Source organism: Prinia subflava, chromosome 22 (assembly GCF_021018805.1).
Source record: "Prinia subflava isolate CZ2003 ecotype Zambia chromosome 22, Cam_Psub_1.2, whole genome shotgun sequence".
Classification (NCBI taxonomy): Eukaryota; Metazoa; Chordata; class Aves; order Passeriformes; family Cisticolidae; genus Prinia; species Prinia subflava.
The window spans coordinates 2,684,989-2,707,516 of NC_086268.1; the positions used below are offsets into that span (position 1 = coordinate 2,684,989).

The following is a 22,528-nucleotide window of genomic DNA, read 5'->3' on the forward strand; positions in this document are numbered from 1 at the left end:
GCACTGCTTCCTGCACGTTTAGGATTGTGGTGCTGTGTCCATGATGAGTAGCAGGACTAGGAGACCTCTGGAAACAACAATCTCTTAATTCATGAACTCTGCTCCTGTGTGACAAACCCATCAAATGCCAGGTGCACAGGAGAACAGGGCAGAGAGAGAGGCTGAGTCCCAGCTGGGCAGGGCAGAACCACGGCCTGGAGGGCTCCTGGTGCCAAAAACACTCCCAGCTGACTCTCAGTATCTCTGCAGGCAGCCCAGCAGCCTGTGAGGAGGCAGAGCCTTCTTCCTGTGCGGTCCTGTGCCATGCCCAGATACGAGGGCACAGTTATTATCTCCCAGATACATTAGGCAGCTGCAGAAGGGAATTGGCAGAGGTTCCCTCTCGGCCTGGCCAGACCACGTTCGGTGACACAGCAGAAAGGGGAGGTTGGCAGCAGCTGTTGGAGCAATCTCCTGCTCACAAACAGCTGTTTGCTGCTTCCCCTCCTGCCTGCCCTGGAAATGGGTTTGAGAAGAGCTGGGGATTTCTCACAGTCCTCGTGGGAGGGGCAGAAGTGACAAGTGCAGGAGTCACCTTTTGCAGCCTGGAGTTATCCTGGAAGGAGATGTGGGGTAAGGAGGTGTTGAACTTGGCCTGTGAAGCTGTGTTTGTACAGCACCAAACCCTCTGCTTTGGGAGCTTTTCAAGTAATGTTTTACTTTAATCTTGAATTTGAAATAGGACCTGTTAGATGATCTGGAGCTCAGAAATAAACCCCATGACCCATCTGCTTGCTTTCCCTGTGTTCTCAAGCACCACTATTAGACGTGATTATTGCTTGCTGACTGCTCATATGCTCTTATTTTCCTCTTCTTTAACCAGAAGTCCAAGAAGGGAGCATGGACCAGCCCAGTGGAAGGAGTTTCATGCAAGTTCTGTGTGAGAAATACAGCCCTGAGAACTTCCCCTACCGCCGTGGGCCTGGCATGGGGGTGCACGTCCCGGCCACCCCACAGGGCTCACCCATGAAAGGTAAACTCTGATCTTTCTGAGCCTCTGGGAGGGTGCTGGGAGCAATCAGCTGAAAGAGAAATCACCTTGAATTGCCCAGAAAAAGAACCTTCACAATGTGGTTTTTCCCCACTGGAGAGTTGGGAATCTAACAATGGTAGAAAGTGACTGAAGTGATTAATGTAAAAAACCAAATTTCTCTACAGCATGACAGAATGAGAATTAGAGAATAGAATGGAATAGAATAGAATAGAATAGAATAGAATAGAATAGAATAGAATAGAATAGAATAGAATAGAATAGAATAGAATAGAATAGAATAGAATAGAATAGAATAGAATAGAATAGAATAGAATAGAATAGAATAGAATAGAATAGAATCATTTGGGTTGGAAGGGACCTTCAAGATTACCAGGTTCTATCCCTGCGAATGGAAGATGGACCTAAGGCCCTGTGCAGTCTGCATTTCAAGGGTTCAGCAGTCCATGGAGCTTTTCTTCAGGCCACTGCTCCTATTTTATTATTGGCTGCAACAACAGCTGTTTTGGCAGAGGTGGCTTAAAAATACATAAAATATCTAAACATGGGGTTGGTTCCCATGCCACCAGAGATTGCTTTGATGCCTGCAGGGACAGGAGCTCAGTGTACACATATTTCAAGCAGAGTGGTGAGCTGTTGAACCTCCAGCCAGGCTGCTTTTGGGACAAGTGCCTCAGGTGAAGTTGCAGAGTAGTTTGTCTTCTCAAGCCACCAAATGCTTTGTGACCTAGTGGAGAATTCCCCTCTCCTGTGCTCCTGACCTTGCTGCCTCCAGGGAATTTAGCCAGATGTATGTCTGGAGCTCTGTGCTGCTCATGGATGTCCTTGAGCCTCCCAGACTGCAGAATCTGTGTCACCATCTCCTCTGAACTAGATCCATGTGACACCCTTTAGGCTTCCCTCACGCTCTGATGTTGGCATTTAATTCTTGATTTGGGTCTGAGATTTGCATTGATCCCATCAGAGCTGCCCCTTCTTTGTGCCACTCATCTTGCCCATCGTGATCTGTAGGAGTAATCCAAACATCCATCAGGTCAATTTGTGTCATAACCAGCCCCAAAGGGGAAAGTAGCCATGGAAATCATCTGGATGAAGTTTCCAATAACTGGGTTTGACAGAGGAGAAAAAAGGGCCTGAGTTCAGTTGAGGATAAAACGCTCTCAAAATGAACAAGAACAGAAAAATGGCCTGATGGAATATTCAGTCAGTGCCCTCTCTGCAGGTAAATTTACCTCTCTCCTGCTCACCTGAGCTGTGTGGGTGTTGAAAAGAGGTCTTAAAACGTGACTGAGACATGACTTACAAATACTGCATTAGTAATTCCCAAAGTGCCACACTATCCTTTTAGAAATCAAACCCTTGTGAGCCAGAAAACTCAGAAACCCAGATCACTCCCGGTGATTGTTTGCTGCTGGAATCCCTTTCTAGTCATGCAGCTGTCAAGTGTTAAGGAGAAAAGGGGCCACCTATTTAGGAAAAAGCTTTTGGTTAGATTTTAATGGATTTCAGTGCTCCAGAGAGGTGGGAAAGCCATGTTGTACATGAAAGAGTGTCACACTGATGGCTTGCCTTGCCTCAACGTGGATTTCTGTGTGGAAATTGTTTCCTGGTACAAACCCCCAGCTTTTGTCGTGGTTCAGCCTTAGCACAGCAGGCTGTGATTGAGGTCCAAGTTCTTAGTTGTAGCTTTGAGTACATTTACCTGTCTGAGGAGGAGCTGGAGCAAAACAGCAAAACAGAAAAACTGGAAAGGCAGAGCAGAGGTGTGAGTTTTTGCATGAATGCTGAATGCTCTGCACTGAACCTTGGGAAGGGAAAGCTTAGAAAGGAAAGGTTTAAATACCTCCTAAGAAATGTTTAAATACCTCCTAAGAAATGTTTAAATACCTCCTAAGAAACGTTTAAATACCTCCTGGCTGTTACTAGGCCCAAGTGGGCTCAGGGAAGAGGATAAGTGAGTCTGACTGTGCAGCTGGCACTCCCCTAGCCCTGTGTCCTATCTGCAGCAGCAGCTGCCTGGGGAAGAGCAGAAGTTGTGGCAAGGACTGATAGGAGACAGGCCATAAATGACAAAGGACAGGCCTGAAATACACAGAAATACATGGAAGAACTGAGGAGCACTGATAGGAATGGTACTTCATGTTTACAAACAAGACTTCAGGATGATGTCAGTAACAAAATCCGTGTTTAACCTGGAATCGGTGTAAATTCTGACATTACTGCTGGATTTCTCTTGCTGGCTGTAACATCCGTGTTTGGGGCTGGGTTCTGTAACTCCAAGGCAGTGCTGAGCAGAGGCAGCTTCTGTTTTTCCCTGTGCCAGACCGCCTGAACCTGCCCAGTGTGCTGGTGCTCAACAGCTGTGGCATCACCTGTGCCGGGGACGAGAACGAGATCGCCGCCTTCTGCGCCCACGTCTTCGAGCTCGACCTCTCTGACAACAAACTGGAAGACTGGCACGAGGTAAAATGGTGATGGGCACCTTCCTGGGTGCCTTTCACAGCTATTACCAGCTGCAAATGCATTGCATTGATGAGAGTTCCATTTGTGTGGCTCCTTTCTCATTTCTGAAGGTGATGTTTATTTAGTTCGACAGCAACTGAGCAATACATGTGATGAAATTAATCCAGTGTGGCACTTCACTCCTGTACCTTGTGACTTACAGTCTTGGCCTGTGGGTGAAAAATCCGTAATTTTATTTTATATCATCATGCAAAGCATTGGAACTGGCATTTGTAATATCAAGAAGTTAATGAGCAGTTTAGGTTTTAACAGAGTGGCAGTCGATTCCCAGCTTTGCCACTGTAATGGTGGGCAAGGTATTTATTCCCTCTCCACATTTGTTGCCTTATCTGCAGAGCAGATTTAATAATATTTACCACAAAGGATATTTCTGCAGCCTCATTAATTAATGCTAAATGCTGTTGTAAAATCCTTTGAAGTGCTTGGATGAAATAATGCTCAATAAATGCAATGTAACAGGAGTGAAACAATCTCAATCCATTCAAGTGTCATTAAGTTCCTCACTGGATTATGCTCTCCTTTTATGTTAGTGTTTATTGTTGGAAATATGTGGAAAAAATCAGGATGTCATGGGGGTTTGTGCCATCAGGTTCTCATGTCTTTAAGCAGGGAGGGAATGCAGCGTTTGCAGTGTCCCAGCTCAGTGGGGCTGACCTCATATCTGGTCACTCACAAGCTACACATCTCACACCCTGCTCTGTGTTCAGTCTCTTCAGGCTGCCCTGGAACTGAAAGGCTTCTGTGTGTGCTGGCCCCTTCCTCTGAGACAGGATTAAGTTTTCACAGCCCATCCACACCAGATAAATATCTCCCCACCCCTAAAACCTGCCCGTGCTGGGGATTCCAGATCCCTGGGTAGCCTGTTCCCATGCTTAGCTAATAACCTCATAGGCTAAACTGTGTAATTTAAGTCTCCTGTGCTGCAATTTCAGCCAATTTCTGCCTGCCCTGTTCGCAGCAGGCAGGAGGAGCATCATCACTGTTCCTTATACAACAGCTTGTTATACCCACTAAGAAGAACTTTAATGCCTCCTTTCCTTACTTTAGTATAATACTGAAAAAAATACCCTTATTCCAGTCATCCATCACAGGCCATTTTTCCCTGACTCCTGTGTTTCTGCTGGATTGATGTCATCCAGTTTGCCTACTTAATTCCCGAGGTGTAGCACCCAAACCATGACATCACCCGAGAGGAGGTGTGAGGGGAGGCAGACTCATTGCCTCATGTTTGCCACGCTTGAATTCATGAGACAATCACCCTTTGCCAGCAGCTGGGCCATTTATTGCCCTCTGTGTGCCATGGTGTGCCCATCTCTGCCCATCCCAAAGCCGTGAGGAGTGCAGCTCTCCAGCCAGGTGTTCTCAGAATTATTATCTGCGTTGATGTCTGCTGGTGTTGGGAGCTGTTTCCTGCTCAGTTCCGCAGTCAGGGAGGGAATTAGGGACTGGCTGAGCTCTGTGGGAAGCTGGGCAAGTGCTCAGGGTTGGCCATGGAGGCAGGAGAGGAGCCCGTGGCCCCCTGTGAGCGAGGGCTGGCTCCTGGAACGTGCGGCTGCTCGGCCTTGGGGTTCAGGTGGATTTTATGACCCCTCCCAAGGGACTAACTTTCTCTTATCAAGCTGCTCCTGGAGTGTAATTAAATGAACTCTTGAGGAGAATGAGCAATTAACCAATCCATCTAGATCAGGAATGGCTGGTGTATGAATTACAGGTAGATATCCCCATGTTTTTCCCCATATCATTGCCTTGTGATGATTCCACAAGGCCCCTTTTAGGAGGTGGGATATTATTGCCAGAGTTCTGATTACTGCCTGATACACATTTCTTTCTTTCTGTTTTTTGTTTTTTCTTTTCTTCCGTCCCCACTCAGGTCAGTAAAATTGTGTCCAACGTCCCCCACTTGGAGTTTCTAAACCTGAGTTCCAACCCTCTCAGTTTGTCCGTTTTAGAGAGAAGTTGCGCTGGGTCTTTCGCTGGCGTCCGCAAACTTGTGCTCAACAACAGCAAAGCTTCCTGGGAAACAGTGCACACCATCCTGCAGGAATTACCAGAGTAAGCCTGGGAATCTGGGCATTCCCTGCACTCAGGACAAGGCTGGGCTGTGGAGTCCTGTGGGGAGGGATGAGGGGGCTGTGAGGATGCAAAAATCTGTGGAGACAAGGGAATGTTTTCCTTTGGGAGTTTGGGAACTCCAGGTGAGTGCTTTGCTTGGGTGGTGTTGCAAAGCCCAGGCCTTCTCCTCCTCCAAACCTAAATACCAGAGATGGATAATGACCCCAAAAATGTAGGAAGGTCACACTTGCCTCTGAGTCACTGTGCAGTGAATGGTGCAGGGCATACCTGTTAAATGGGAAGTACCTCTGAGGGTCTGGCCACTTGTCAGGGAATATTTCATCCTGCTAAGGTGTTGATTTCTGTGGTTTGGTCACGGGCCACCTTGGCATTCTGCTCCCATGGATGTCCTCAGTGGCTTTGTTTTGATGACAGATCCCTCTTTGTGTGGCTTTGTAAGCAGAGATGACAGCAGAATGTCCTGAGTGGCCAACCTACACTTCTCTGGGATTGTGAGAGTTCAGTTGGCTGAAAACTTAGTGGGACCTGCTCTTTCTTTATTGGTATCTGTTCTGTCTTTAATGGGAATCTTTGGCAGTGATGTGGGGGAAAAAAATCACCATCAGTGTTGTATCAAAACCCCATTTTAAATTAAGCTGAGAGCACTGGGAGCAGGTCCCAGTCACCTCTGGAGCTGGGTTGGTGGCTTGTTGGGCACAGATGTGGAAGACAACCCCAACCAATCTGTTACACAATACTGGGAGAGACTCAGGGAACACTTAAAAGGTTTTTTAATCTCTGAAGACATGGACGGGAGCAGAGATGTAGTTGAAACTCCCTGTGTGGAGTGCTCAAAGGCCTTCTCTACACCCAGGTTCTCAGAGCTGTTACAGAAATTTGTGTTAAAATCATATAAAATTGATGACATGATCCTTTCTGCCCTGTGCAGCTTGGAGGAGCTCTTCCTGTGCCTTAATGACTACGAAACAGTGTCTTGTTCTCCAGTTTGCTGTCAGTCTCTCAAGCTACTCCACATAACTGACAATAATCTTCAAGACTGGACTGAAATCCGAAAGTTGGGAATTATGTTTCCATCACTGGACACGCTTATCCTGGCTAACAACAACCTCACCACCATTGAAGAGTCAGAAGATTCCCTGGCAAGGCTCTTCCCCAACCTAAGATCCATCAACTTGCACAAGTCAGGTGAGAGCCTGGAAGCTGGCATGGGTTTTGTTGGCTGATCAGAGTCTCTCCTCCTGTAAAGATGACAAGCAGTGAACTTACCCATCTGTGGGATTTTCCTGCTGCTTTGGGTAGTCAGTCATTATCAAAAGATGAGTCAGAGCAGTGTGGACCAGTTAGTCAAAATGAGCTGGAAAGGGTTTTTTTATGTTGGTAGTTTCCCTCTGTTTCTCATCCCTGCCTCAGGTACTCCGGGCTGGGGAAGGATAAATAAATGTCTGGCAGTGGAGGGGATGAAAGATTCCCATTTTCCCTTTATTCCCTGCTTTATCTCGGGTAGAATGAGGGCATGTGCAGGTATGCAGCGTGGATCAAGCATCCCCCAGCAGAAGCTGTCTGTCATCTGTGCTCAGTCATTACAGCCTCACAAGCGATGCTGGAAGCTGCTTTTACACTCCAGCCCCAGAGAATTTTCAGCCAACGCTCCAGAAAGAGAAGGAGCAGTTGGAATATCGGGAAGAGCACCCTGTGCTGGGAGAGAAGGAGCTGCAGGGCAGCCCGTGGGGGCTGTGACGTGTTTGTGTGTGACACATACACCAGAAATTCATCTGCAGGAGTGCTTCATGCACCAGCAGCTTTTGTTCTTTGCAGCTTTATATGCCGTGCAAGTGCTGCTGAAGTGTCAGGCAGGTAGAAGGGACTTCATTAACATGCCCTACAATGTGAGCATCAAGGAATCCCTGTAATAAAAGCTTAACTAGAGGAGGAAAAGCCTGTTAAGCTGCATTTGAAAGCACTGTCTCACCAAGGAACAAGTGTTCCTCTGGTAAGTAGTTCTGCAGTTTTGATGCCAGGTGCTTAAGAACGCTGGGCTCTGTGTTGCATTTTGATGTTTTGGGAGCTGAAAGTCAAACAGGAATCCCAAGGAGCTTGTTAAAACTTTTTGGGGGTTTTAGGGAAAGCTGCTGCACTCTGAAGTTCTGGCAGGCAAGGACTCCAAGATGAGTTGTGTTGATCTCACCACACAATCACAGCTCTGCTGTGCTCAATCCTCAGCTTTGTTTTATTTTGCCCTCCCTGCTTGCTTTGTTATCCCAAATGTCAGGTCTTGAGGGGGCTGAAAACGAGTTAAAACCCTTTTCATTAGATGGCTGGATGGCTTCTGGGACTGTTTCACCATTGGGTTGTGAGCAGAAATGGGACCCAAGGTGGTTGTGTATGTGAGGTAAAGCCATTTAATGGCTGTTTAGTGATGCCTGGAATGAAATAAGTGCTGGTGACTTTAACACTCCAAAGGCAGCGTCCCTTTATAGACACAACATCACTGATATTGGTCAGTCCCCAGCAGTCAGGCCAAAGGCTGAGTGGTCCATAAAAAAGCCACGGAGAGCATCCTTTAGACCTGGAAACAGCACAAGAGAATTTCAGCTCCTATGTCTTGGAAGCAAATGTCGATTTTTTTAGCAGCACATCGTGAGCAAAAAGCCAGCTTCTCAAAAGAGCAGCAGTTACACTCTCCTGTCACATATGTTCTTTGGCTGTGTCTGATTATCTTGGATCCGTGATGTGTTTTCTGTGTTTGTTAACACAGATCTTTCCTCCTGAGCAGGTCTGCATTGCTGGGAAGACATTGACAAGTTAAATTCTTTCCCCAAGCTGGAGGAAGTGAAATTGCTGGGAATTCCTCTGCTGCAGTCTTACACCACCGAGGAACGCAGGAAGCTGCTAATAGCCAGGTCTGTTGGTTTGATCTGCTCAGCAGAAATGTGACAAGGCAAGGAAGGGGTGGGAGCAGGTAATCAGAGGAAGAGGCTGGCAGGAGATGAAGTTCTGTGTGAATGCAGAAAGATTGGAGCTTGTTTAGTGAAAAAGTCAGAGAAGTGAAAATGTTCAATCTGACTGCTCTGCTTCTCAGGGGATTTTGTGAGTCTCCTACAAACCTGTCCACGTGTAGTGCATATCTGTGGTGAAATGAAAACCTTAAATTTTGAATGTTCTTGAGAAATTACACGGAACTTTCCCCGCTCTCTCAAAGGGATCGAGGCCTGATCTTCCTGGCAGGAATTCTCATGGTGCTAAAGCTGAGGCACTCCTGATGTGACTGCCTTGTTGGAGAGCCTGTGTGGGCTCCCCTCGTGGCTGACTGTGGCTCTTGGTGTGTGCCTGCAGGTTGCCATCCATCACCAAGCTCAACGGCAGCATCGTGGCCGATGGCGAGCGCGAGGACTCGGAGCGCTTCTTCATCCGCTATTACATGGAGTTCCCCGAGGAGGAGGTCCCCTTCAGGTGGGAATTCTCTGCCCTGCAGTGCAGAGCAGGGACAGAAGGGTGGTGGCTGGCCAGGTGATGGGAAATATGTGAAAAGACATCCCTCACCTTCCTCCTGCCTTGGCTCCTTCAGTGTGTTTGGGCTGAAATTGTTTTATTATTGTTGCCTGATGATTTGTGGGGTCGCTCCTGAGTAAGATTTGGTCTTAAAAGTGCCTGTGTCAAGTGCCATTAAACAACAGGAGTGTTCAGTTCATGACCTTCATTGTTTCCTGGCCTTCCCACGGCTCCCTTCATAACCCACCTGTGTTTGGGAGTGCCCAGAGCCAGGACACATCTCAGTCTCTGCTGCCAGGCCAGGGCATCTAATCCTCTGCCCATCTGGTGTGTGGAATGTGGCTGGCAAGGGGAAACTGTCCACTCACTTTCAGGCCTGCAAATCACAAGTCTGATGGGTTTTCTTTGCCAAAAAAGCACATCTAATGATCCTTTCATTTTGGTAAACTAATGAACTTGGACAGATGCTGTTCAGTCTGTATCTTTTTTGTGCCAGCACCCACTTACTGCTTCTAATGGGCTGAGGAGGGATCATGGAGCATCAGGCCACTGCCTTTACCTGCCCTCTGCCCTAAACACTCATGTGCTGTTGGACAGCAAAGCTTTATTATCCTTTTTTTTTACAGAAAAAAGGGGTAGGACAGGTGTGTGTGTGACTCTGAGGGCACAGACAGAGGTGGGGACACCCTGAAGGTCACAGGTACGGCCTGACATAGATGACAGGGGTGCAAATGGAATCTGCTCAGTGTTTTCCCTATGCTTAACTCTCAGCTAAAATGCCTCTTGTTTTCCTCAAGCACTGGATAAGTGACTTGCCAGTCCAGTAAGGGGGTGGGAAGGCTGGAATGGGGAATGAGGGCACGGCATTTTGTGTGAATATTAACAGGGTCAGTGATTATAATATTTGTTAAAAGCATGCTGGGGTCAGTTTAGAGGCAGAGGGCACTCAGGCAGTCAAGGGAGACAAGACAGCTGGGTCCTTTTTCTGAGGACAAATCATGACTTGTAATTTTAGATGGCCTTGAAGTGTAAAAACTGAAGGAAATATTGGAAGGGATAACAGCAGAGACAGAATGCAGGAAAGGAAAGGGAAGGGGAGACTGGAACTGTGAGCTCATGGGATTAATTTCAATAACTTTTCATATTTCCTGTGTTTGGTGGTGACAGAATGTCAGTGATCCATGTATTGCTGGGAAGGACACAGTGGGGTACAGCTTTAGGCACTCATGGTGCCTAGGACATGGATTTTTGGAACAGGCTGTGTGTTACACATCACCACACACCACTGGGATTGGTTTGCAGGTGGGATCTTGTGTAAAAGATTACTGACATCTCACCCATCCAAGAAAATCAGGCTCATTTTGAACAACACGACAGCTTTATGCTCCAAAAATTACCTCCCCCTCAGACTTCTTAGCCTTTTAAACACTGGTACTGCCTTTCTCATGGTCAATGGCCTCTTTGTCCGAATCCCTTCATCTGTGCAGCGTTTCCAAGAGACTTCTGCAGCTTCCAGAGAGGGTTGTTCTGTCCTGGAGGGGTTGGTGCCACTGCAGACTCTTTTCTAGTGAGGCTGCAGATGGCTGAGAGTGTCCCCAGTGCTGGGTTTCAGTTCCTGGACCCACAATGAGCAGCCCTTGTCCAAAGGAAGACCTGGCATTCCTCGCAGGGATTTTGTGTCTGTTTGTTGCTAAAGCTTCCCCTTCCTCGCTCCCAAATCTGGTGTGGCGGCTCCAAAAGTGGTTTGTAATTAGGCACTAATCAGGACACACATGTTGTGCCTGGGGTCTGACATCTGCATTGCAGTGCTGCCTTGAGCAGAGGGAGAACAACTTGAGTGTGTAAAACTTCCCAGTGGGAGCAGAGGACGGCTTCCCCCCTCCAGACTGGCAAGGTGCAGCCTGTGATAAGCTCTGTCCCCAGAACCCCCCTGCCTGCTGCACTGGTGTCTGCAGCTGGAAGGGATCAGGCAGGCAGGGAAATGGAAGGAACAATTTATCTCTGTGGATGTCGTGGCTAAAGGGAGTGCCGGCTGCACAATCCAATATTGGCTGTCTTGTGGAGTGACGTCCTCGTGTCTGGGGGGTTTTAATGAGCCCTCTGCTTGTCTGCTCCACTGTTTATCTGCAGAGTATCACAGACGCTTTCAGCCAGGCTCAGGTCTTCAGCTGCCTCAGCGTCTGCCAGGCTGCAAGGGGTGATTAGAAAAGTCTCCAGGGTGCCTATTATGGGGGTCCAAAATATCCGTGTACCATTCTGCCCTGGCCCTGATTGATTTGAGGGCAGCCAGTCACTCACACTCCCCGCTTTCTTTGCAGCTCACATACTAAGGAGCAGCCTGCAAAGCTCATTCTGCCTTTCCTCAACACAAGAAAATTCCAGACAGCTTGACCCACGACATATTTACTGCACTTATTTAGATAATAGTGACTCTTCCATGGTGGTTCTCTCTCTCTCAGCTTGTCTGAAATTTGTCCCCCTTTTCATCCTCTCCCTACCATCAGCCCAGTTCACTCTTAGTGCATGAATCATGACAGTAATTGTGGCTGGCCCAGAAGTTGTTGCTGGTCTGCAGCAGCAGAGATGCTGAGAATTAAAGGGATATCCCAAGGGGGGCTGAGGGTTTGGAGCAGCAGGAGAAGGGTTCTTCTCTCCCTCTTTCCCATCGGATGTTGCTGCTGGCAAATCCATCCAGAGAAAGAGAATCCCTCCCCACTGCTGACACGTTGGCTGGCATTTGTTCTGCCTGCAGGTGGGTTCAGGATGGGGAGTGTTGCTTTCTCTCAGCACTAATGCCTTTCCCAGATAAATGGGGCTGCTCCTGCCACCCCAGTGCCTGTGAGAGCAGGGCACCGTCCCGCCTTTGGGCGCTCTGGTTGTGTCCGTGGGACTGGGGAAATCCTAGTGCCTGGTGGGCCTTACCTCAGTGCCCAGCACACAGAGGGGCTGCTGTTCTCCAGGAACATTCCTGCGCCCCTGGGGTCACCCAGCCTGCCAGATCCCAGCGCCGCCGCGGGGCTGTGACACTGCACCCATCGCATTCAGCCCCGCCTGGGACAGGAGCACAAAGCGCTTTCTGTGCGGGGGCTCTGAAACGTTACCTGTCCTGGGCAGCTCTCAGCCTTTGTCATCCCAGTCCCATTGTGTTTTGTGCTGCCACTCCTCCCCTTTCCCAGCCAGGCAGGGAGATCCAGCCTGGCCCGATGGGAGCGATACAGGGGGGCGGGGGTGACACAAACTTTCCATTGCAGGGGCCTTGGGAAGAGCACTCCGAGAACTTGGCTGCCAGGACAAGGTGACAGTGGAGTGTGTGCCTCTGCTAGTAAAATCCCCATCTTGTTTTAGAGCAGGTGTGAGGGAGCAGCTGGCAAGAAGTGCCCTGTTTGTTATCAGCTCTCAAACTGTGCAGCAGCTCACTTTGTTTCTGTGATCTTGATGATCCTGTGCTCAGTGGAGTGTAACATTTGGGACCTAGCTGGCCTTTTGGAAAACAGCAGGAATGTCTGATGATCAGTTAAGTCGTGACACCACAGATACAGGGAATCTAAATGGGAGGCCGTGTCCTTTTTGTGAGCACGGCTTGGTTCTGGCACTCTTCAGTGAAGTGTTTTCACTGGAGCAGGATGCGTGGAGTTGTGAGCACGGCGTCCTCTCTTTCTTCCAAATCCCACTGCAGGCACGGCTGGGATTTCTGAAACTGTAGGAGCCCAAACTGTGCTGCTCAGTTTTGTCAGGAAGCTGTTTTGAGACCAGTCAGCTCAAACATCTCAGGCTGGTGGTAACTTCACTTTTCTCAGCAAGATACTTCTCCCTAGTGGGACACTGAGCTGATGTCAGTGCCACGGGGCAGCCTGGGGACTGTGGGACAAAGTGACCGGAGTGCTGGGGCTTTCTGGGGCTTCAGGCCATCAGCTAGACCTGGGAAATGTGCCTTGGCTGCACCATAACTCTGGACCTGTTGAATTTCCCAGGTACCACGAGCTAGTGACCAAGTACGGGAAGCTGGAGCCCTTGGCGGTGGTGGATCTGCGGCCCCAGAGCAGCGCCAAGGTGGAGGTTCACTTCCAGGACAAGGTGGAGGAGATGTCCATCCGCCTCGACCAGACTGTGGCAGAGCTGAAGAAGCACTTAAAAACTGTAGTGCAGCTGTCAACAAGCAACATGCTGCTCTTCTATCTGGACCAGGAAGCTCCTTTTGGTCCCGAGGAGATGAAATACAGCTCGCGGGCGCTGCATTCCTACGGCATCCGGGATGGGGATAAAATCTACGTGGAGCCCAGAATGAAATAGCTTTTTGGCCCACACCCACACGCCCCCACACACCCACACACATGCATTGAGGAGTTTTTTGCAAGGTTTTTATTTCGGTCGGTTGGTTGAGGTTTGGTTGTGTTTCTGTAGCAGGTAATTTCTTTCTTAGCCCGGAGGAAGTGCCCTGATCTGAGAACCATGCCCACCATCCACTGCAGGTGACCTTGAGGTGACAATTGACTTCAGGATGTGTGTTTCAGTGTGGGCAATACCTTGATGTTTCCTTTGATGCTCCGGTATACTCGTGATTTGGCATGAATGGTCAATTGTTCAAGCTAAACAATGCCAGGGTCCATAAGGGAGGAGACAGCTCGGTGCAGAATTTGACCTGTTGTTTTCTTTTCCTAAATTTTTTGGTGTTTTGCTCCACCAGAGCTCCCTTTGGCCTAGCTATCCAACTGTGGCTCGAGCTTGCTGTAGTATTTTCTTGCAGCTTGGTGCTGTCTCAACCTTTTGTTGTGCTCGAGTTCACAGGAAAGATCTCCATCAGTATTCTGCTTGATTCAGAGCTCAGGTACTTTAGTGCATCCACTTCACTCCACTGGTTTGCTTTCTGTGAGTGCACAAAATAGGGGAAAGAAAAAGAACTTCCTGAAAAGAAACTTTCTTTCTGAAGTGCACGCTCTATATCCACCTGATTTTTTTGGGGAAAAAAAAAGAGGTTTTGGCTGCTGTACCCATCTCACACGGTGCCTGCAGCCTGTGGGGATAAAGGTGTGTTGGAAAGTGAATTTTGGGACGTGGTGGATGAGCGCTGCGTTGGAAGGGCTTTCAGAGCAACAGGTCAGAAAGGGGTTGAAGAGCAGCTTCCCCCTTGGCCGTTGTCCATCCTGACGCTGAAGAGATCCCCCGTGCACTTCACCTTGTACCAGTGGCTGCTGCAAGTGGAATGGCTAAAACTCCTCTCATGGGAGAGAGGAAGAGTCAAGTTGAAGTTTGTGTTTGTTGCTGTTGCACCAGTTCAAACCTAGCACTTTCCCCGGGGCCCCTGGCCGGGGGTCCCTGCGCAGGGTCCGAACTCGGAGGATGTGTTGGCTCGGATCAGCCTCCGGAGGTGGAGGAGCAGAGCAGCTGGACTCACTCTGGGTGTTCAGCACGTTTCACTCTCTCGTGGCTTCCCCTCGTAGGCATCGCGTGCTGCTGCTTCACGTAGTCCCCGTTTTCTACTGCAGAGCACATCCCCCTGCCTGGGCAGTGAGATCCTCCTTCCTCTCCCTCTCTTGTTTCGCTTTCCTGTGTCTTCCCTGCTCCAAGTTCCCCGATTTCCTGGTTCCAAGCAGCTGCAGAGCAGTTTTTGGAGCTGTGCAGCGAGGGCTCTAGTTACACATGAACTCCTGACCTTCGTTTTGAAATGCTCCCTTTATCCCCACGTGCACTTTCTTTCCCAGGATGCTTTTGCCCACATCACCGAGCTCCTTTGGTATTCTTGGAGTTGTGTATTTCTCTTCACATTTTACCTGGATTGTGGGGTGGGATCAGTGGGGAGGGGATGAAGTATTATTATCTCATAGTCTTCAGGTTTAGGATGTGGGGATTGTTCAGAGGGGATTAGTTCCTTATCCAAAGCAAGGGTTAAAACGGGAGGATTTAAAACTAAGTTACTAATTTGTGCCTCATGCCCCTGCCAAAAATAGCAATTTCTTGGCCCCGTTGAGATGAGCAATAGGGAGGGGAGTGAGATTTTCCATAGGTAGCATAGATTTTCCATAGATCCGTGGTACCTGTAAACTAAACAGCAGGGAGATAGTGGCAGTATAACATAAAATGATGCTTTTATAAGCTAGAGCTTTACTGAAGATGTATTTTCCATTTGGGCAGCGAAAATAATTTGTTGCCTGATAGCAGAACCCTTAAGCCAACACTTGTGTATGATATATACATACCTACCGATAGGAAAAGTTGTGGTTAATAAGATATTTTGTTATAAAGCAAAGTTTTATGAAGATATGGTTGTTTAATATTAGAAGCCTATTTCAGCCCTTGACCTCCAGTGTAAGTAGGTTAACCCTGAGTGGCTGCAGAGTCCGAGACAAGCGACCTATGGGGATGCAAAAGTATCTCTGACCTAATTCTCCAGAGCAGTAATTGCCTCTGTGGGTGTATTTATGGCATTGTACCTGCTATTAATGAGATGCTGTAACTCTTGACCAACTTCCTCAGCACAATTAAGTGTCTGGGTTTCAGAGAAGGGAATAAACAAAGGCCATTAAAGAGTGGAATGGGATGATAAAGAAGGGACAAGTACGTGCTTTTAAGTTTGTTTGCCCACTAAAACTTGGGCTGTCCATGGAGGGATCGGTGCTGTCACCAGCTCAGAACTGGCACTAAAATCCTGATTTTAGTTGTGACAGACCTGGTGGGAACTGGAAGATGGAAAAAGAGAACACAGAATGTTTACAGGTGCTGACACCCAAACGTGCTCCCCTGGTCTGTTCAGGTTTGAGGTCACCACCCTGCCACTTCTCCAGGGGAAGGTTTTTCTCGAGGCATTCACCTTGTGTGCAGATAGTGGAGCAATCGTGGGGTAGAAACCAAAAATCTTGGTGGGCTTCCCAAGGAGAAGGACTCAGCCCCAAAACCCAGAGAGAGTTTATGTGTGCAGATGATCAGCTGTGGGAAGTGGGACCAACCACACACAAGGATGTGGCAAAATACCCCAGATACCTTGTGGGGAAGGGTCTTGTGTGTGTGCCACCCAACAGGGGACCATGTCTTGGGGTGAGTGGAGAAGGTTCTGAGTGGGAGAGGAGGTTTGGGTGCCGAGGGAGGGCGCAGATGTGGCAGGAGGCTCGATTTAAACATCTGCCACGTCCAGGCGTTCCCAGCGTGTGCTCACATCAGCTGAAGGTCCCTGGATCTGTCACATCCCCTGGAGAAAATAGATTTGCAAGCTTCCCTGGCTTGTGTGTCCTTCTGTCTGAGGGCTGCTGTTGTCGAGAGCCGTTGTGTTGTTCCTGCTAGGTGATGCATAGAAGTCTGCTGCGGGCAGCCTGCGCAGCGGGCACAGCACCTGCTGCACGAGGACTTGGGTGACAGCTATATACCAAAGTGTCACACGGCTCCGTGTGCCGAGTTCCACGCCGTGCTGTTGTGTTTTTGGGTACGTTCCTGTTGAATATCCATGTTTTTGGCCAGATGTTCCGGGCGGATCGCATAGCGGGCGCTGTAATGAATGCGCACGGGGTGCTGGCTGTCCTCTGCTCCCTGGCTGGGATTTGTGACCTGGTTTTTTGGGAGCTGCAGGTGTTCTCGTGGCAGGTGTGACCCGTGGTGGCTCGGAGGAAGTGCTGCTGGGGACAGGCTGTCCCTGTGCCCTCTCCTCCTCGGGTCTGGAATCTGACGGAGGCGCCGCGGCAGCTCTGCCTCCTCTCTTGTCAGTGAGATTCTGTGGGCTCTGCTCGTGTGCAAGATTTGAGAATGCAAACGAGGTGCTTAAAGCAGCCCAGAGGCTGAAATATTCCTGGCAGCTGTGCCTGCCTCGTTTGGATGTGGCACTTTTGTAGGCAGGAGAGAGACGCCTTCCCCAGAGCAACGTTCGAGGGGCTTCAGCCATCTCAGGCCTTTGCCTCTGTGATTGCTTTTCTGCAGTTCCTGGAAACTTCAAATATAATTTAAACATGAAGATCTGTTCTTGCTCCCTGTTAATGTTGCATCCATATGTAATTTCAAAGAAGATGAACTGTAAGTGCATCTGGTTTTTTATTCTGGTTCCTCTCCCTGGGGATACACCTCCCGCTCCCACAGTTTGCCTTTGGTTTGCTCGCAGACATAGCGGTGGAATTCAGGCCAAAATAGGTCATTGGTTTGGATCAGTTCAATAAACTTATGTAAGTTTTTACACAAAAACCCTCAGTGTCCTGAGCTTTGCACTTTGTCCCCTGAAAAACGTTCCCTGTTCTCACCCCAAAGGTGTGAGTGAAAACTGCTGGGATTTTTTTATCCTGCTGATGGTTTTGTTGTCTGTCCGTGAGTTTGGGCACAGCCACCTCACCTGTGCAAGGTGCCACATGTCAAAAGGAGAAGTCTCAGAGCTGGAAGATCTATTCCACTTCTGGACTGTATTTCCCCATGATGGGGACTCATCCCCACTTTCAGGTGAGGAATAAAGCTCAAGCTCATTCTCTCTGTCCTCAGAGGGACTGGCCTTGGGGTTAAAACAAATTTCATCCTCATGGCCTTCACCAGATGACCCTGGGGGAGGCAGGAGGAGAGAGATGCCTGGATGGGAAACAGCTCCTGGGCAAATCCATTGCCAGGGCACTTTCCAAGGGCTGTGCCAGGTCCTTGAGATGGGAACAAGCCAAGGCACTGCCTGTGGCTGCTGTGCCAAGGTCAAGCAGCCCCAGAAGCCCTCGTGGCATCTTTGAATTCGTGTTTTCCCTTGAGGTAAGGCATGGGAGGAAGCTTCCTGCTAGAAGAATCAAGAAAAAAAAAAAATAATAAGTGTTTGGTTGTTCAGCTCCGATGTGTTCAGCACTGCATGATGGGAACATCCCCTGCCAAAAGAAGAGGGGGTGGAAGACAAAGTCTTCCCCAAAGAGACAGTGAGACCTAATCAAACTTCATCAGTGTTCACTTGCCCAGGACAAACAGGACCGGAATATTAAACTGACAAAGGAGCAGAGGGAATCCTATTTTCACCAGCTTTCTCTGTGTTACAAAACAGAACGAGGAGAGTCGATTGATTTTCCTGGAGTTGTTTAAAATGTATGGGAGGGAAGGGAAGGGAAGAGCTGGGATACAGGCTGGAAGTAATCTGCCCCTGGAATATCAGTCAGTGCTGATATCCCCCTGCCCTCCTAAAATAGCTGTTGGCTTAGAAAAGGGTAAAAATTAAATTTAAAAATGAAAGATTCCTGCTAGCAAGGCCATGCTTGGAGGATGGAGGGAAAGCAGATTCTGGGATTTGCTGTGGAGGCAGCGAGGTGCCTGGTGCCCTGATGTGCTAAAAGAGACTGCTGAGGTAAGAGACAGCTTTCTGGGGGAAAGTGGCTGAACACACTGCCAGGGGCACCCAGGGAATAAAAGTTTGGGCTTCTTGTTGGGCTACTGGCGTTCCTGTCTCCTCTCTGTTCCTGAAAAAGGGTGGGGAGGACAAGAGGAATTAAGACCTCCTCGCAGGGAGAATAGGGAATAACAGTCTCCCACCTAAAAAAAGGGAAAATCAGCCAAGATCAGGCTGTTTTCCACTGCTGGGGTTGGAGCAGTGCCTGTCTGACCTGAGCCTTGCCACAGGCTGAAAAATCAGCTCTAACGGGGCTCTGCTGGTGGATCCTTCACCCCTCGGCTGCTGCTCCAGCTCTCCCTCTCATCCAACATGGATACAAACCTACTGAAAGCAGCTGAAATCTTTCCTGGGGTACAGATTGGACTCAAATGTAGAGCTGTGGTCAGCCCAGATGGCAGGAACAGGAAAAATCCCTGTGGAAACTGCAATTGTACGAGTGAAACTGATAATAACACCCACAGGAGGCCCCCAGTGAAGCTCCCCACCAGCACCAGTCCTTCCAGAGAGGATGGAAATGGGAACAGCAAGGAAACCTTCTCTGGGCTGGACTGGGTGAGTTTTTCCTTTTGTACCTGTAAAAGCAGGACTTGGATGGCAAAGCAGCTCCACTGAAAGTTCAGGGCAGCGCCTTTGAATGGCGCTTTAAGCCTAGCACTCTTTAATGCTAATGCTGTAACTTTATATAGATGGGCTTTTTTATTTTTTTTTCCCCCTTTACACAAAGGAGGAAGGGGCTCAATTCTTCTGAGGGTTGGGTTTTGTGTTCCCTGAGCAGCAGAGCTGCGAGCCCAGCTCCGTCCCTGTGGCATTTCCATCTGAATCCACCTGAAGGGGGTGAGCTTTCGGGGAAGAAAGAGGCTCCTCTCCCTCTCCAGGCCAGAATCTGATCTCCAGATTAGCCTGCTGGTTATCAATAGAGGAACAACAGTTGTGATTGCAACTCAACACTGCTCCAGCCCTGGAAGAGCATTGAGGAAAACGGAGTTTTCAAGTTGGAGAGCAAAGGACTGAGCCATCGTTTCAGTCATCAGCGCTAATTGGCACAGGAGGACGGGCATGCATTCTCCACTGACATAGGATTTCGCCCTGCTCTACCAAGACTGGTCTAAAATTTCAGACCTGATTGCTCCTCTAGCCTATGAAACAGGTTGGTAATATTTTTTTTTTCCATACCTAAAACATTTGTAGTTTTGGATGGGATGTTTAATAGTGTGTTCCTTGCTGTCTGTCCTGTTTCGCTCTTGTCCTTGCACTGCCACAGTCCCCACGGGTCACTCTCTGCTAATGAGACTCACATTTACAATCTGTACAAGATCCTGTCACTCTCCTTTCACCTTTCCAAGGCAGGGAAGGTGCTACAACTTTTCCTTGGTGGAATGAACTGTTCCCCATGGAGAATGCAGTCGAGTTGCAGATGTGAGCAAAGATGTGAGCAAAGAACTTTCTTTCTGCTGTGTTCCAAACCTTCCAAGTAATGGGAGCAGAGTGGGAGTGATGTGGGATAAATGATGGGGTGCTACCCCCATACTCCTGTGCCCTGTTTTATTACAAAGGAGTTGGATCTGTTGATCCACATTTTCCATAAAAACAGATCCATGGAGAGAACACAAAGCCACGCTGGGTTTTTAGGGAGATTTTTAAGGCTGGGAAGGCGGGGAGGCTGCTGCTGACACCCGGGCTGTGCATGATACACAAAGTTGGTGTGGGAAGCTCCCAGGTCTCTTCCCAGCACTTGGGAGGACTCCAGACCTTCCTGGGAGCTCTCCCCGTGCGTGCCCGTGCGGAACGAGCGCAATCGACGGGCGAAGAAATCAAAGCAGGTGTTCGAGCAATATTTTCTATTGGATTAATAACGAGTAACAAATTGCATTAGGCACAGAAGGAATTAGAGCTGGCACAGGATTTCGCTTTCATTTTGTGTCTGCGCTCTCTGTGTCTCTCAATGATTCCTGTACAAGGAGCTGCCCAGCTGTGTAAATGTTTGTGCTCCTTCCACGCTCATCCAGCCCCCTGAGTGATGGTTGTGGTGGCAGCCAGGGCAGGGGATTAGCTGCAGTTGAAGCCCCTGGACCATGAGAGCACATCAGAGCAGAGCTGCTCCCCCTGGGATCAGCCAGGAGGGGCCATCCCTGCACTAAGCGGATCAGGAATTGCTCCTGAACGCTCGGGGGAATGAGGAGCCCATGGAGAGCCGTGGCTGTTCACAGCTCCCAAACACAAAATGAGCTCTTCCAGGCGTTTCTGGGCTTCCTTTGGCAGTGATGTGCTGTCATCAGCAGGGAATTCTCCTCACACCAATCCATGGGACAGGCATTTCAGGGATGAGGGACCTCCAGCTCCGAAACATCCACGTGTCAGCAGCAGTCAGGCAGCTTCGGGAATCACCTCAGGGATGTGTTTTCCTGCCAATGTGATGCGTGGCTGGGTTTGTCTCCTTCCTGCAGGATGAACAAGAGGTCATTTCTGGGAGCCTGGGTGGCCGTTTTGGTGATAACAGCACGGCAGCGAGGTGAGTATCTCCCAGCAAGGAAAAGATTCCCCAGCTGGGCTGTGCCCAGAGACCCCAGAGGGCTTGAAAATGACCCCAGAGGGCTTGGGAAACACCCTCAGCTCCTTGTCTGGACCAAGAACAACAACCAGGGAGAACTGAGTGTTTCCCATGGGGAGGGAGGGACTGAGAATCCTGAGGGATGTTTGTGTTTATGATTTATATGGCTGTGTGTGCACCTGGAACATTCCAGAGGAAGCAGGAGTTTGGGAAATTTCTGTGTTAGGGCTCCTGAGCAGGTAGGGTAGCGTGGCACTTGTAGAGCTAAAGAAGAATTGAGGAATGTCTGCCGAGCCTTCTGTTTAAAAAAGGAATAAAATCTACATCTTGTAGCTGTGCCTGGGCTGCGATAACTCATCAGGTGTGTAACAGCTCTGAAATGATTTATTTTACTGCCTGGCAGGGGGAATTTTGCAGGATATGTCTATGGAGACGAGGCTGTGGCTAGGACACCATCAGTGCCACCTCCCTTTATGTCCAGCATGGCACTCAGGGCACACAAATATCTCAGGAAATCAGGATGCCAGTGGGTTAGGCCAGATTTCCCCTCATCTCCCTTTTCCCAGGGAAATTTGGAGCCTGTGAAGGGTCAGTCAGTGACTCCTTAATGCCCAGCACGGGGCATCCTCAGAGCTGGGCATCAAGGAGAGCCCCTTCCCTGCCCATGGAATCACCTGAAAGCAACCTGGCCTCGGCTGGAGGCACCCAGAGCTCGGGAAATGAAAGCGTGTCCTGAATCCAGGTGAACAGAGCCGGGATTGTTCCAGGCCCGGGGGCTCTGTCGTCCCAGATTGAATGTCGTGAGCCTTTCCTACATCAAAGAGGGGAGAAGGGGGAGGCAAACCCAGAAAAATCCCCTTTTGCTCTGTGAGGATCTGGCTGGAGGAACAGGACATGAAATGACAGCAGAAGTCTGGCAGCGGGTGGAACAGGAAGGGATGTGTGCCCCGGGGCCTGAAGTGGCTGCCTGTGCCTCAGGCTGATGGATTTTAGGCTGGTAAAAAAAGCAGCAGGCTGAAATGTGTCAAACCCATCTTCTGAGGTACTTCTGGGAGAGACAGTTCTGTTCTCTGGCAGTGCCTTTTAACAGGAAATGTAATTTTGCTGGGAAATGTCATTGCAGCCGTGACCCCTCCTGTGTCACCCGGGCCAGCAGCCCTGGCAGGGGAGGAGCAGGCAGGAGGAAGGTGGCACTGCCAGGAACGTGGCTCTGGGGTTGGGATTGGTGCTGCTTGCTCCTCTGAGACCCTCACCGTGTCCTGCCCATCCTGGAGCGGGGCATGGACTTGTTGTCCTCGAGTGAAGCCAAAACTTAGGGGGTTTGACTTGGTCACAGTCCCAGGGGAGGAAGATCTGCAGCTGTGGAGCATCTTGTGGTCACTTTGCTGTGCCCTGACTAAGCTGGGGGATGCTTTTTCTCCTGAGCCTGTCCTAAAGCCAGTCCCACAGCCAGCAGCTCTGCCCTGGCTTCAAGCACCCTTTGGCTGCTGATGTTGGGGTTTGGTGCTGTTTTCTGTGGCCTCTGTGAAATCAGGACTGTCCTGAC

At 49.4% G+C, this 22,528-nt stretch overlaps 1 protein-coding gene across 1 annotated transcript in view; it reads left to right on the plus strand.

The window, feature by feature from the left end:
- Positions 1 to 268: 268 nt before the first annotated feature.
- The window catches only part of TECTA (tectorin alpha), a 44,922-nt gene continuing 22,662 nt past the window's right edge, over positions 269 to 22,528 (plus strand). Inside the window, 9 exon segments of the mRNA XM_063417634.1 lie at positions 269 to 612; positions 863 to 1,012; positions 3,354 to 3,493; positions 5,424 to 5,605; positions 6,555 to 6,811; positions 8,400 to 8,526; positions 8,960 to 9,076; positions 13,087 to 13,389; positions 22,457 to 22,526. Of these exon segments, the coding sequence (XP_063273704.1) occupies positions 606 to 612; positions 863 to 1,012; positions 3,354 to 3,493; positions 5,424 to 5,605; positions 6,555 to 6,811; positions 8,400 to 8,526; positions 8,960 to 9,076; positions 13,087 to 13,389; positions 22,457 to 22,526 (1,353 nt within the window). The 5' untranslated portion in view covers positions 269 to 605.